Source organism: Arvicola amphibius, chromosome 13 (assembly GCF_903992535.2).
Source record: "Arvicola amphibius chromosome 13, mArvAmp1.2, whole genome shotgun sequence".
Classification (NCBI taxonomy): domain Eukaryota; kingdom Metazoa; phylum Chordata; class Mammalia; order Rodentia; family Cricetidae; genus Arvicola; species Arvicola amphibius.
In genome coordinates, this window is record NC_052059.1 from 51,643,294 (window position 1) to 51,655,004 (window position 11,711).

At 46.0% G+C, this 11,711-nt stretch overlaps 1 protein-coding gene across 1 annotated transcript in view; it reads right to left on the minus strand.

The window, feature by feature from the left end:
* Window positions 1-9,542, minus strand: part of Fam124a (family with sequence similarity 124 member A) — a 42,024-nt gene extending 32,482 nt beyond the window's left edge. The window contains exons 1-2 of the mRNA XM_038310317.1: window positions 9,429-9,542; window positions 2,051-2,082 (exon numbers count right to left, since the gene is read on the minus strand). Of these exons, the coding sequence (XP_038166245.1) occupies window positions 2,051-2,082; window positions 9,429-9,490 (94 nt within the window). The 5' untranslated portion in view covers window positions 9,491-9,542. The remainder of the gene's footprint in view (window positions 1-2,050; window positions 2,083-9,428) is intronic.
* Window positions 9,543-11,711: the final 2,169 nt, after the last annotated feature.

The following is an 11,711-nucleotide window of genomic DNA, read 5'->3' on the forward strand; positions in this document are numbered from 1 at the left end:
ACTTCTTGGCAAATACCCAAAGGCCTCTACCTCCACTCCACGGATTCGTGACCAGCCAGTTCACTGCAGCTTTTATGCACAATAGCCATGAAATGGAGACAACCTAAATGTCCTCCAGCCAATGAATGGATAATGACAATATTGTACACATTTGCAATGGAATTTACTCGGATGTAGAGAAAAATGAAAAAACAAATTTTGCAGGTAAATGGATGGAGCTAGAAAATATTACACTGAGTGATGTAACCCAGACCCAGAAAGACAAACGTCACGTGTTCTCTCTTATCTGTGGTTCCTAGCTCCAAATCTTCAGATGTTAATATACAATCTGGAGTAACTGCAGAAGCCAGGAGAGAGGGGCTAGCAGGATGGGGAAAGCAAGGGAGGGGTCTATAGCTGGGCTAGGGGCATCAATACAGGAGAGGGAGGGGGGAGGGATAAATAACACTCAGGATGTTTGAAAAGGACATAGGGATTTTTTTTTGGCTTGTGTTTACGAGGCAGGGTTTCTCTGTGTAGCCTTGGCTGTCCTAGAACTCACTCTGTAGACCAGACTGGCCTTAAACTCACTGAGATTTGGGGAATTATTATTTTAATTTTATTTTATTTATTTATTTATTTATTTAATTTTATTTATTTATTTAATACATATATATATATGTATATATATATGCATATGAGCATACATAAAAATATAAATACACAGACAGTATAAATCAGTTACACCACTTTGGGCTAGCTATAATACTCTACCCAAGAACTATAGACTATCTAACAAAAATTCTAGTACCAGGCATGGGAAACTTCCTTTTGAGTTACTAGGCAGGGGAGTTCAAAGGCTTCTAAAATACTATAGACTAATGTTATTGCCTCTGGGCCTCCCAGAAGCTAAAGGTAAATCCCTATTGCTGGAGACACTATACATTTGGACATAGGGCCCAGCGGATCTGAGAGCAAATTGGCCTGAGCACCTCCTCCCAGAAACTAGCTTTCTTTCTTTTTTATTAAACATAAACAAGACAATTGATATATTCCCAATATACAAATGTCCCAATATTTCAATTCCAACAGGAAGGAGTGGGTACTAGAAACCACCGTGAAAGCCACAGAGGGTTGTAAGCAGTCACCAGCCCTACCCAGCTTTGACACCTGTGAACCACGGCAACGACCAGCGTGACAAGAGATCCCTAAAGGTGCAAGGGTGGCACGTAATCTTAGCAGTAGCCAACAGCTGTCTCATTGGACTCAAGGCCTACTGAACAGGACAAATACCTGTGGCTAGGGAGATCGTGGATCTTAGAGGAGAACCTACAAATGCCCCTTTCCTAAATTAGCGTAATTGCTAACTTACTCTAAATACTTAGCTTTATACACACAGTTAAGGGTAGATCTTACCCTAAGCAACGGAGATTCTTTTTTGCAGTCGGAGACTATTACAGAAGGTACAACTCGTCAAAATGCAGAAAACGATTGACTGTGGGGTGCCCAGCCCCAAGTAATAAATGCATCTACTACACAACTCCTGTGTCTATGGTCCAGGGATCATCATGGACGTGGGGTAGAGAGATTCTGAGAGCCAGAAGGGCAGGCAGTTTGCTGGGAGACTGTGCCTTCTAGTTATGGCAGGAAAGCTGCACCCATGGAATCTCAACAACATGGCTGCCTCTCAAGACCTGAACAATTCCATCGGCAGTTGACACCCCAACATCGATGAGGGAGATCTCACATATTCCCCCCCACCCCTAGATAGGGAGCCACATGCAATTAACAACTGCGAAGAGAGGGAGAATTAGTCTCCCAGTTGGTTATCCAATACTGAGTCGTCAGCCCTAAAAACTCACACACACAGCAACACCGCATGGACTGAGTGGGCTCTATTTATGTTTCTTGTCTATATGAATATGTAACAACGATGGTTAAAGAGGAGGTTATGAATGTGGAAGGGACTTGCGGGTTTGTGGGAGGGGGTAGGGAGCAAGCAGGAAAAATGATGTAACTATATTTAAAAAATTTAAAAGACAACTTAGGAGGACGTTCAAAGAATACTTACTGCTGGTGGAGGACAGATGGCTGTAGTCGGACCTGAAACATAAGACGTAGGGAGGCTTAGATATCATTTTTCTTTTACCCAAATGAACCACTTGATCTAAGAGCTCCGTTAGCGGTGATGTGGTAGCTAGTAGCATTTGCCTGCGAAAGCTGTCACTGGCGAGAACAGGGCTGAGGCTTCTTTCGTACAAATCAGTGCTATGTCTGGATTCTGAAAGCAACACTGGGGCCTTCACATGGGCTCCATGAGTCACCCTATGAGGTTCTCAGGCCTCTAAATTTGCCAGAAAGTTTTTGAATGTTTGTTTATTTTTCTGGTGAGAAAGCCTCCAAGTCTTCAACAGATCCACAAGTCCCTGGGGTTACAGTCTCACTAAGGAACATTTTGCCAGTGTTCACGCAGCACCGCTGGATGCTTCTTTGATGACAGGAGGGAAGGGACCCTGAGGAAGGAGGTCAACATTGGGCTGGGAAGTAGGGGCGTGTCCACACTCCAGGACTGGCTCACCAGCAGGGACCTTCAGCACAGGGCACTTCAGTGGATTTCCCTTCCTGATCCTGCTAGATAGGAGAGACTGGGTGTGCACTGTGATGAGGAAGGAGGGTAGAGAAGTGGCCCATATGGTTTTATCCTGAGGACTCAGTGGCTGGCAGTCAGTCACTATGAGAATGGGAATCCCGCCAAGTTCCTGCCCCATGGGCAGGGCTGTCGAGGCTTTCCTCCTTGGCAAGGAATTTGGTATAGAAGCTGTTTATTCTCTTGCACCCCAAAGTCATTTTCAGTAGGAAATTAATGCCTTAGGGATGCAGGGATTCACAGTGTCTGGCAGTTAGCAGAGGTAGTTAGGCAAATAAACCTCCACATTAGGTTTAATTTTATAGTTATATACTCCTTTTATCACCTTAGCCTCCAGTTGCCTTTCTTGAATGATCCAATTTCCACTCCATTTATAGCATTTAAAAAGTGCATATAAAACCTTTTTAAAATTGCCTTTTATGTGTTAAAACTACTACACTTCACAGACCATAATGCCATGATTTATTGGGAAGGAATAAAATGGAAGGCAATGGACATTGTTTTTTTCTCTTTTTTAAATGAAATATTTTAGTAATTACAGTCATTGTTGTTTCAAACTGGAAAGAATAAAAACCGGCAAAAGGGATTTGCATATCTTTATAAACTGCACTCCCACGCGCCAAATTCAATTTTATTTCGCCTGTTGTCATATTAGTCACGACGACAAAATACCTGACAAGCGCTACTTAAGGAAGGGAGGAAGGGTCTAACTGAGGTGGGGGAGAGTGTGAGGCAACTGGTCAACCTGTGTGCAGACAGGAAGTGGAGAGGGATGGACGCTGGTGCTCAGCTCACTTCCGCGTTCTCTTTTCATTCAGTCCATCAAGAGAGCCTCTCTGGCAGCATCTTCTCTGACCAGTCTAGAGGTGTGTCTCTGAGGTGGTTCTAAGTCTAGTCCGTTGGTCTGGTTAGTGGAAAGCAACAGTGGGACTTTCTGTTTTGTTTTTGTTTTTTTTCTTTTGTTTTTCGAGACAGGGTTTCTCTGCAGCTTTAGAGCCTGTCCTGGAACTAGCTCTTGTAGACCAGGCTGGTCTCGAACTCACAGAGATCCGCCTGCCTCTGCCTCCCGAGTGCTGGGATTAAAGGCGTGCGCCACCACCGCCCGGCAACAGTGGGACTTTCTGCATGGAGACCAGGAAGTGAGGAACGACAGGGTGTGGACTCACTGGGCAGAGTGGATGGGTAATGAGCAAGCTAAGAAGTAGGACGAGTTGGGCTAGGGCACAGTGCCATCTTGGCTGAGGGAAGTGAAAGCATCAAGGATTGGTAACACACTGAAACCCAGGATTTCCGCACCCAGCCTTGGCATCTTAAATTCTTCCTGGAGGCACACAGAGCAGAAACAACACACGAGGACGGCACTGAGAAATCTAGCTCTATAAAATACTGTGAACGACCAGCAAGCATCCACTATACCAGATCAATAGCAAAGACCGTCCAACACACGGCAATCATGCCCAGACTTTGCAGAAACTGCACAGTTATCCACGTCTGCCCATTGGACGCTGAGAGTGTAATATTACTATGTCTCCCATAGCACGAATGTGCCAGTCTTTCCAGCCAGGGTTTGCCAAAGATGAGATTCACACTGGCAGGCGTTGTACAGATCTGCGCACAGATGGATATGAACAGAGACTGAAAATTACACTGAAACCATAATTCAAGAATCCTAAAGTGCATTTGGTAGTATTTTAGGATAAGTGCTAACATAAAGGACACTCCTCCATGAGGTCCCCCGAAATCTCTCAAGGCTTTCACGGCAATGTTGGGGTTAGGCGTGCCAATTGGCCAGTCTCTGGCAGACTTGTGAACCCCAACTCCTTCACACAGCAGCCAGCTTGCACAGCACCAATCTAATCATGTCTGACTTTCAAGGACATTCATGCTCACTAATTAAAACACAGACCCCTTTCTCCACGGAGGGTGGTCTCTGCCCAGTTCTGTGGCCTCCATCCCATTAAAACACATCAAACAGAAGCGGCATCTAAGATTTCTCCTTAGATTTCTGGTTCTAAGTTTATGTAATCTGCATCTCAACACAATGTTAGAGATAACGGCTCTGAACTGCTCTTTTTAGTTTAAACCATTTGAGCTTGCTGCTTGGCAGCTCCTGTAGTTACCACTGCAGATAAATTCAGATGCACTGCAATTTATTCAACCCCTTCTCTTCGGGAATGACTGTGTGATTGCTCTTGGTTCATGTTTACAAGATACAGGGTGATGGGATATTTATGAATAAAGTTTTATATTTATTTATGTCCTGTCCTTAGAAAAACGACCATGTTTGGGAATACAGGCCGAGTGGAGGTATGCCCACATCTGCAGCTCACATTCTAAATAAGCTAATTTAGTGGCATTGCCAGTGAGAGGCAAACTGTAAAGCTTAAGACAACTTCATGAATAAACAGGTTAAAATAATTTCAGAAAAACAATCAGGCATTTGACCAGACTGCTCTGAAGAACTTGGTGTTCCTTAAACTTATTCAGGGTGGGTAGAGACAGCTTGAGATTTCAGTTTATTTGCCTCAGATCACAAAGTGTTCCCCTGCTATCTCTGCACATAGCATGCAAGTCTTTCAGCATGGAGCATGAAAGGTAAACAGGAATTTTTGGATGTTAAACTCTTGAACCTATACAGTAGATGGCATATACTAACACAAGGATTATTCTCTCACATGATACATACATATATAAATATATAATTTCCAAATATTGTTTTAAATATTTGTATGCTAATTGCTGCACTAGTATTATATGGGAAGGTATTCTGTAATTAAGATAGTTCACTGCTGCTGGAGTCTCACCAGGAAATTTGTATATATATATTCATTTTATAAAAGGAATATCTTTCTAGATTCTCTTTTCCAGGAAACCATGGCCTAAGAACGGAACTTGACCGTTCTGTAAAACTGACCTTCCTGTTATTGCAAACCCAGGGCTCCCTGTGTCATGGACATCCCCTGCTGATTCTCAGTACACTACATTGAAGGTCATGGTAACAGAGCTCACTAGCCTTGGACACCAACTTCATACGGGGCTACAGAGTCATTTTGTCTTCTATGTAAGATTTCCTTTTGAAATGCTGGCCCATTTAAAATGTTCTTGTACCTATTCTTTCCCATCCACCGGTTTCACTTCTCAGTGCCTGCCTCTCCTCATAGGTTGCAGTGAAGCACTGGGTGTAGTCCCCTGAAAGGCGTGACGTTGCCCTGAGCCGGAAGGTCAGTGACAGCTGGCACACAGGTAGAATTCCACAGATGTCAGACCAAACTACCAAAGGAAAACAATTCAGTAGGTACGGCCACACGTGAAAGAGCAGCGTAGACGCCGTGTCTTGGAGATTCACTAATGAAATTGTCATCGCTGGCACTGGCTTTTGTTTGTATTTTCAAGGCACTGCCTGTCCCTCTGTTAAGAAATTCTGTGTCATAAACTACTTTGCCAAAAGTGGCTTGCTAGTTTCTCCTAACTGCACACAGAGGCTCAGGCTCATTTCCCAGTGGAGCTTCCCAATGACATCAATTGCCACAGAACACTACGTCTGCCTTTAGTCTTGGCCCAGGTTAGGTGTAGGTAGGTTGGAAAAGGCAGCATTTCCCCTGAAAGAAAACAAGGACTAATTATAGAGGAAATGGTTCCTTGAGGATGGTTGCTAGGTGGGAAGCATGCAGAAGCCCAGGGCTGCAGACCAATAAGCCATACACCCATTGACTTGCTACAACCTATACATGAAATAATAACAATACCAAGGCATGGGCTGGGTGTTCTGAATGATGATGACCGGCCTCCTTAAGGTGTCTAAAAGCATCTGTGTGTCTATTGTGTTGGGTATAAAGAATATATGGAGCTTGGTATTGGCTGAAGCAGGGGTATTCTAACTTGGATGCCTTTCTACTCCTCATTTTTCTGGATAACTTTCTAGACACATGGCTCAGACCTCAGCCTTTCCTCACCTTCTACTCCTTTCTAGAGACAATCTCATCTGACTTCATACCACCACTCCACTCTCAAAGCCTCACTTTGGTATCCCCATTAATAAAAGGGCACTCCACAGTCCTTACCTTAATGAGATTTTCAACCAGACATTATTGACCTTGGATTCTCAAGAACTTAACCCTCTCTCTCGGTTTCCAGAACAGCCTGTTCCTCCTTCTGGGGCTTCACCATGAGTTTCCCTGCCTTTGCCTGACATTTCAACGCAATGGCTTCTCAAGCCAGGCTTAAGGACAGCCAGCTCCACTGAGCTGGCTTAAGGACTCAGTGAGCCAATGAGGCATGCAGAGGTTGAGAACAGCAGGCGGCACACGGTGGATGCTGGGTAGATGTTCACTGCAACATCAGTTGAGTCTACCTCTCGCAGGGCTTCAAGGGCAGTTCCAAAGATACTGTCATTTTAGATCTCCACCCTGAACTCCAGATACACCCAGTGTCTGACGGCCCATCTTAATATTTCTGCAGACTGCCATTGCTGGCCCTGAAACATCCCCCGTTCTCCCCTAACTTGGGTTAGAAGGGATCATGGGCTACTTTGGGAATTCATTTTTTTTTCTTCTCACAAAACTTTACTGAGTCTGTTATTTTGTATATGTCTCAAAGCCAGTTATGGACCCCAAGTTAAGGACTGACATCCTAGTGGATATGTCATTTGAGCCAGATTTTGAGGGGGAGAGAGAGAGAGAGAGAGAGAGAGAGAGAGAGAGAGAGAGAGAGAGAGAGAGAGAGAGAGAGGAATGATAGAGCTGGCAGAAAGGGTAGGTGGCAAAAGGGGGGCATCGGGTCAAAGAGCAAAGAAAGAAAGACCTGAGGACAACTGGCCAGCAAGGGAGGAACTCGCAGGCCAAGACCATGTTCCGTTTTTGCCCTCGATAGACAAAAGAGCTATAAACACTTGGAATGGAGAGGGACACAATTAACGAAATCCTGACAAAGTGTAAATTCCTATAATCCCAGCACTTGGGAAGGCAGGCGGGAAGACCAGGGCTTAAGGTTGTCATTGACTACTTGGTGATTTCAAGTCCAACCTGGACTACAGGAGACCCTGCTTCCAACAACAACAACAACAACAACAACAGTAACAACAACAACAACAAGTAGCAAACATTTCGAGTTCTGTGTGCTTTACACTTGGCTAGACCAGAAAGGGAAAACACCAGAAAAAAGAGCCAACTATTAAACTATCAAACAGCACGTTTGATAGCTAAACTAAAAATTCAGAGCATACAGGGGGTAGATTGGCAAACACAAGGCTAGGGGACATGAAACTTCTGTTTCAAATAATATCATTGTACATTTTAATTTAAGTTTGCTAGTGATGTAATAAGAATTCTTTAAACAGTTCTGTCCTGTTACAGCAACGCTCTTTAGCGACAAGCAGAAAATAGAAGCTTGCCCTTCCCAGGAACTCATGGTAGTTCTCTGGCTAGCCTGCCTCCTGGGGTGAAGATACCCCTCAAAATCAACGCTTATTCCCTCTTCTCCAAGGCTAGGCCCTTCTGGCAAGCATCTGCTTTAGAAGAGCCCTGCCAGTTAAAAATTAGTGGGACAGTGACTGCTGCTTCACACTAGAAATAAAAGAGCTGGCAACTTTTGCTTTGTCTCTTCTCTACATGGTTCAGCCAATGGGGGAGGAGAGAGAAACCGAGCAGGGTCAACTAAGTGACATAGTGAAAGGATTCTTGTCTATTGTGCACCAGGCCTTAGGCTGGCACCCTAAGCGCCACAAAAATCAGGAAAGAAACTAAATTGGCAAGTTTCACACAAACAAAATTGAAGCAAAAACGAGGGCGGGGGCTTCAAATCAAGTTACTCTTCCACCATGGACAACACAGTTGAGTAACAGGGAAAGACCACTGTAGGGAAGAAGGCAAGTCCAGATTTACCGTAGGGGTGACAGAGGAGGCTGCAAGGAAGGGTGGGGTTTGGAGGCAGGAAGAGTTTGAGGGACGCTTTCTTGGGTTAGGTCAGAACCGAGGTCCATTCTGGAACAGGCCTCTCTCTGTGTCCTCAGCAGATTGCCAAATCCTAAAATTAGCTTGAACCCGCTCCACCTTCCAGGAATTCCGAGGTCTTTTGTACTCTGGGTAACCCCTGACCTCTAGCAGAATTTCTCTAGATGGGAGAAGACACTCCTTCCTACGGGGCATCCTGGATGTAGCGCTGACTGTGCATAGGGAAATCCTCTAGATAGAGGCTGGGTGGAAACCATTAGGGGACATTCATTTCTGAAAACGCATTCTTTTGTCCTACACAAGAAAACTGCTGTTGAGAGAGGGCTAATTAGCCTCCAAAGGTTTGAACTAATTACTTGAGTCCTTTGAAGCATACAAGACCCCCGATCACACCATCCTGCGGGTACCCAAGACTGGCAGGGTGGAGAGGTTCAGCAGCACAGTATAAGTGAGCTATGCAGTCCTTTTAGTAGGTTTCGGAGTCTTTTCCGTGCCCGGCTTCCCACCCTTTCCACCTGCTTTCCTCGTCTACAGGGCCGTACTCCCTGGGGCTCCCGAGCTACCAGAGTTCCCCAGCTGGTGGGAACAAGTGCAGGCGCATCTCTATCTGACAGCGAATACCGGCTGAGCCTGGCACCAAAGGCCACAGGGCTGCGAGGGGTGACGCCGAGCCTCGAGTCCCACCACCTTCCAGTCCCGGGTGGGGCCCTTCCCGCCCCTCCCCGTTCTGTCCCAGGCAGCCAGGGACCACGCCACTGGCCCGCAAGACACTGAGTCCCAGCCCCGATACTGCCACAGTGGCTCGGGTTCCCGAGCGCTAGTCCTCAGCGCACACTCCGCCTAATCCGGCTCACCCTCCGGTCTCGGCGCCCGAGTCCACGCAGTCCTCCTCCTCATCGCCCGCCTTCGGGTTCATGGCGCGCGTGCCCGCCGCTCTCCCTCCGCCCCGGGTCGCTCCAAGCGCCTCGTACCCGGGCCCGGCAACGACCCGGCCCCGCGTGCCAGCCGCTCGCCGCGCCCTCTCGCGGCCGCGCCCTCCGCACCCTCAGCTCTGCGCTGCGCGGGCGCGCCCGGGTGCCACTGGGCGAGGATCCGAGCGTGTGCACGGGCGGCGCGCGTGTGCACGAGCGCAAGTGTGAGTGGGGGAGGTGTGAGATGGCCTATCTCAATGAACGTGGGGGTGTAGTGGGCATGCAGGGTTTAATCTTGCACGCACCTGGGGGAAATGCCCAGCGGCCGTTGTTTTCTATTGTGACTGGTGCGGGCAGAATGGGAGTGTACGCAGCAAAGCTGCCCTCCCCTGGGCCCACAGTGACGAATCCGGAGTCTCTGGGCTTACCCAGAGAGTTTCCGGCCTCAGTCGGCTAGCAGCACCGGGAAAACACCCACCAGCATAACCAGGGCAGCGTGGAATGCCTCCATTTGAGGACTAGTTAAAACGCCTGAGTGTTTTCTTCCAGGTTCCTCAGAACTGCCCAAACTGAGTTTTTCATCACCTTGCTCAGAGCGCAAACACAGCGCACATTCTTTTGTTATGTTTCAAAATGACACGAAGAGAGGTGGATGTGCTGGCAGCAAGAGGGTGGTGGATGTTGTTAAACCTCACCAGGTTGAGCTCATGATTGAAGTAGCAGGAGATCATCTTCACTCTACTTGGTGGTGGTGTGGTTAAAACAGCTTAGGCTTACTTCTAGTAGTGTTGCCATTAGAAGACACGAAAGTCTCATGTGTATTCTATTTTCTTATGAAGGGTAGAGCTGAGGATGGAATCGGTGGCCTTGCACATGCTCTGCCACCCAGCTATTAGCCAGCCACCTTTTATTTGCAGACAAGTAATTTAACCTCCTTGAGCCTTAATCTCTTCACCTCTTAGGCTACTGCCATCTTCCCTGTACCTCCGTTGTGGGTTACATGAGGTCATGTCTGTAAAACAGTTTGTGTGAGCCCTGATACGTGGCAGGTAGTAGTTACAGGTAGCTGTCGGTGTCACAGGCGAAGCCTAGCTAGCTCCCACCCTCAGCTTGCACAGTAGTCTCTCCAGCGTGACAAGTAATGAAGAGCAATACTGTCCTTTATTCCTTTCTCCTCCCCTGCTCTTTCTTCCCGCTTTACATAATTGTCGTTGCTTTCCGATTCTTATTTTAAACATACTATATGAAAGAGAAAGGCAGTAAACAAAAGCAGAGTTGATACGCAATCTCACAATCCAGAAAAAAAAAATATAGGTGAGCGTGTGCCCACCACAAATCTGAATAACCTTTCCTAAATCTAAATTTTTCCCCCAAACAAACAAAAATGGATATGTTATATTCAATTTGGTGCTCTTTAAACAAAAAAAGCCATTCTTTAAGGGAGAGATGTTGAGGACTATCACTTTAACCATGTAAAGATGTGTTACGTTTGTTAATGCTGCAGAATATTTAACTATGTAAAGGCATGCTACATTTGTTTATGCTGTATTTATTTAATGATGTAAAGATGTGTTGCATTTGTTTTACCTTGTCTGCCTAAGGCACCTGTTTGGAATAATAAAAAGCTGAATGGCCAATAGCTAGGCAGGAGGGGGATAGGTGGAGCTGGTGGGCAGAGAGAATAAGTAGGAGGAGGAATCTAGAGAGAAAAGTAGAGAACAAGGGAGAAAGAGAAGGGCACAACCTGAGGCCAGAAGCCAGGCAACTGCCATCCAGACATAGAGACAACAGGAAACTAAGATATGTAGGAAGAAAAGAAGGAAGGAAGGAAGGAAGGAAGGAAGGAAGGAAGGAAGGAAGGAAGAAAGAAAGAAAGAAAGAAAGAAAAAGGTAAAAAGCCCCAAGGCAAAACATAGATAAAGAAAAACAGATTAAAATAAGAGCTAAGCTAAGGCCAAGCATTCAAAACTAATAATAAATCTCAGTGTCACAGTTTGGGAGCTGGTTGGTGGTCCCAACAAAAAAACCTGGTACAGAGACCTATTTGCTGTGTTGTGGTTCTAATCTAAAAAAAATATCCCCAGAAACCTCATGTGTTAAGAACCTAGGCTCCAAAGCTACTGAGGAACCCTGTCTCAAAAAACAAAAACGAACAAACAAACAAACAAAGAACCTGGTGACCAGTTGATGGGCTTTTGGAGAAGTGGTTGGCTCTTTACAGCCCTA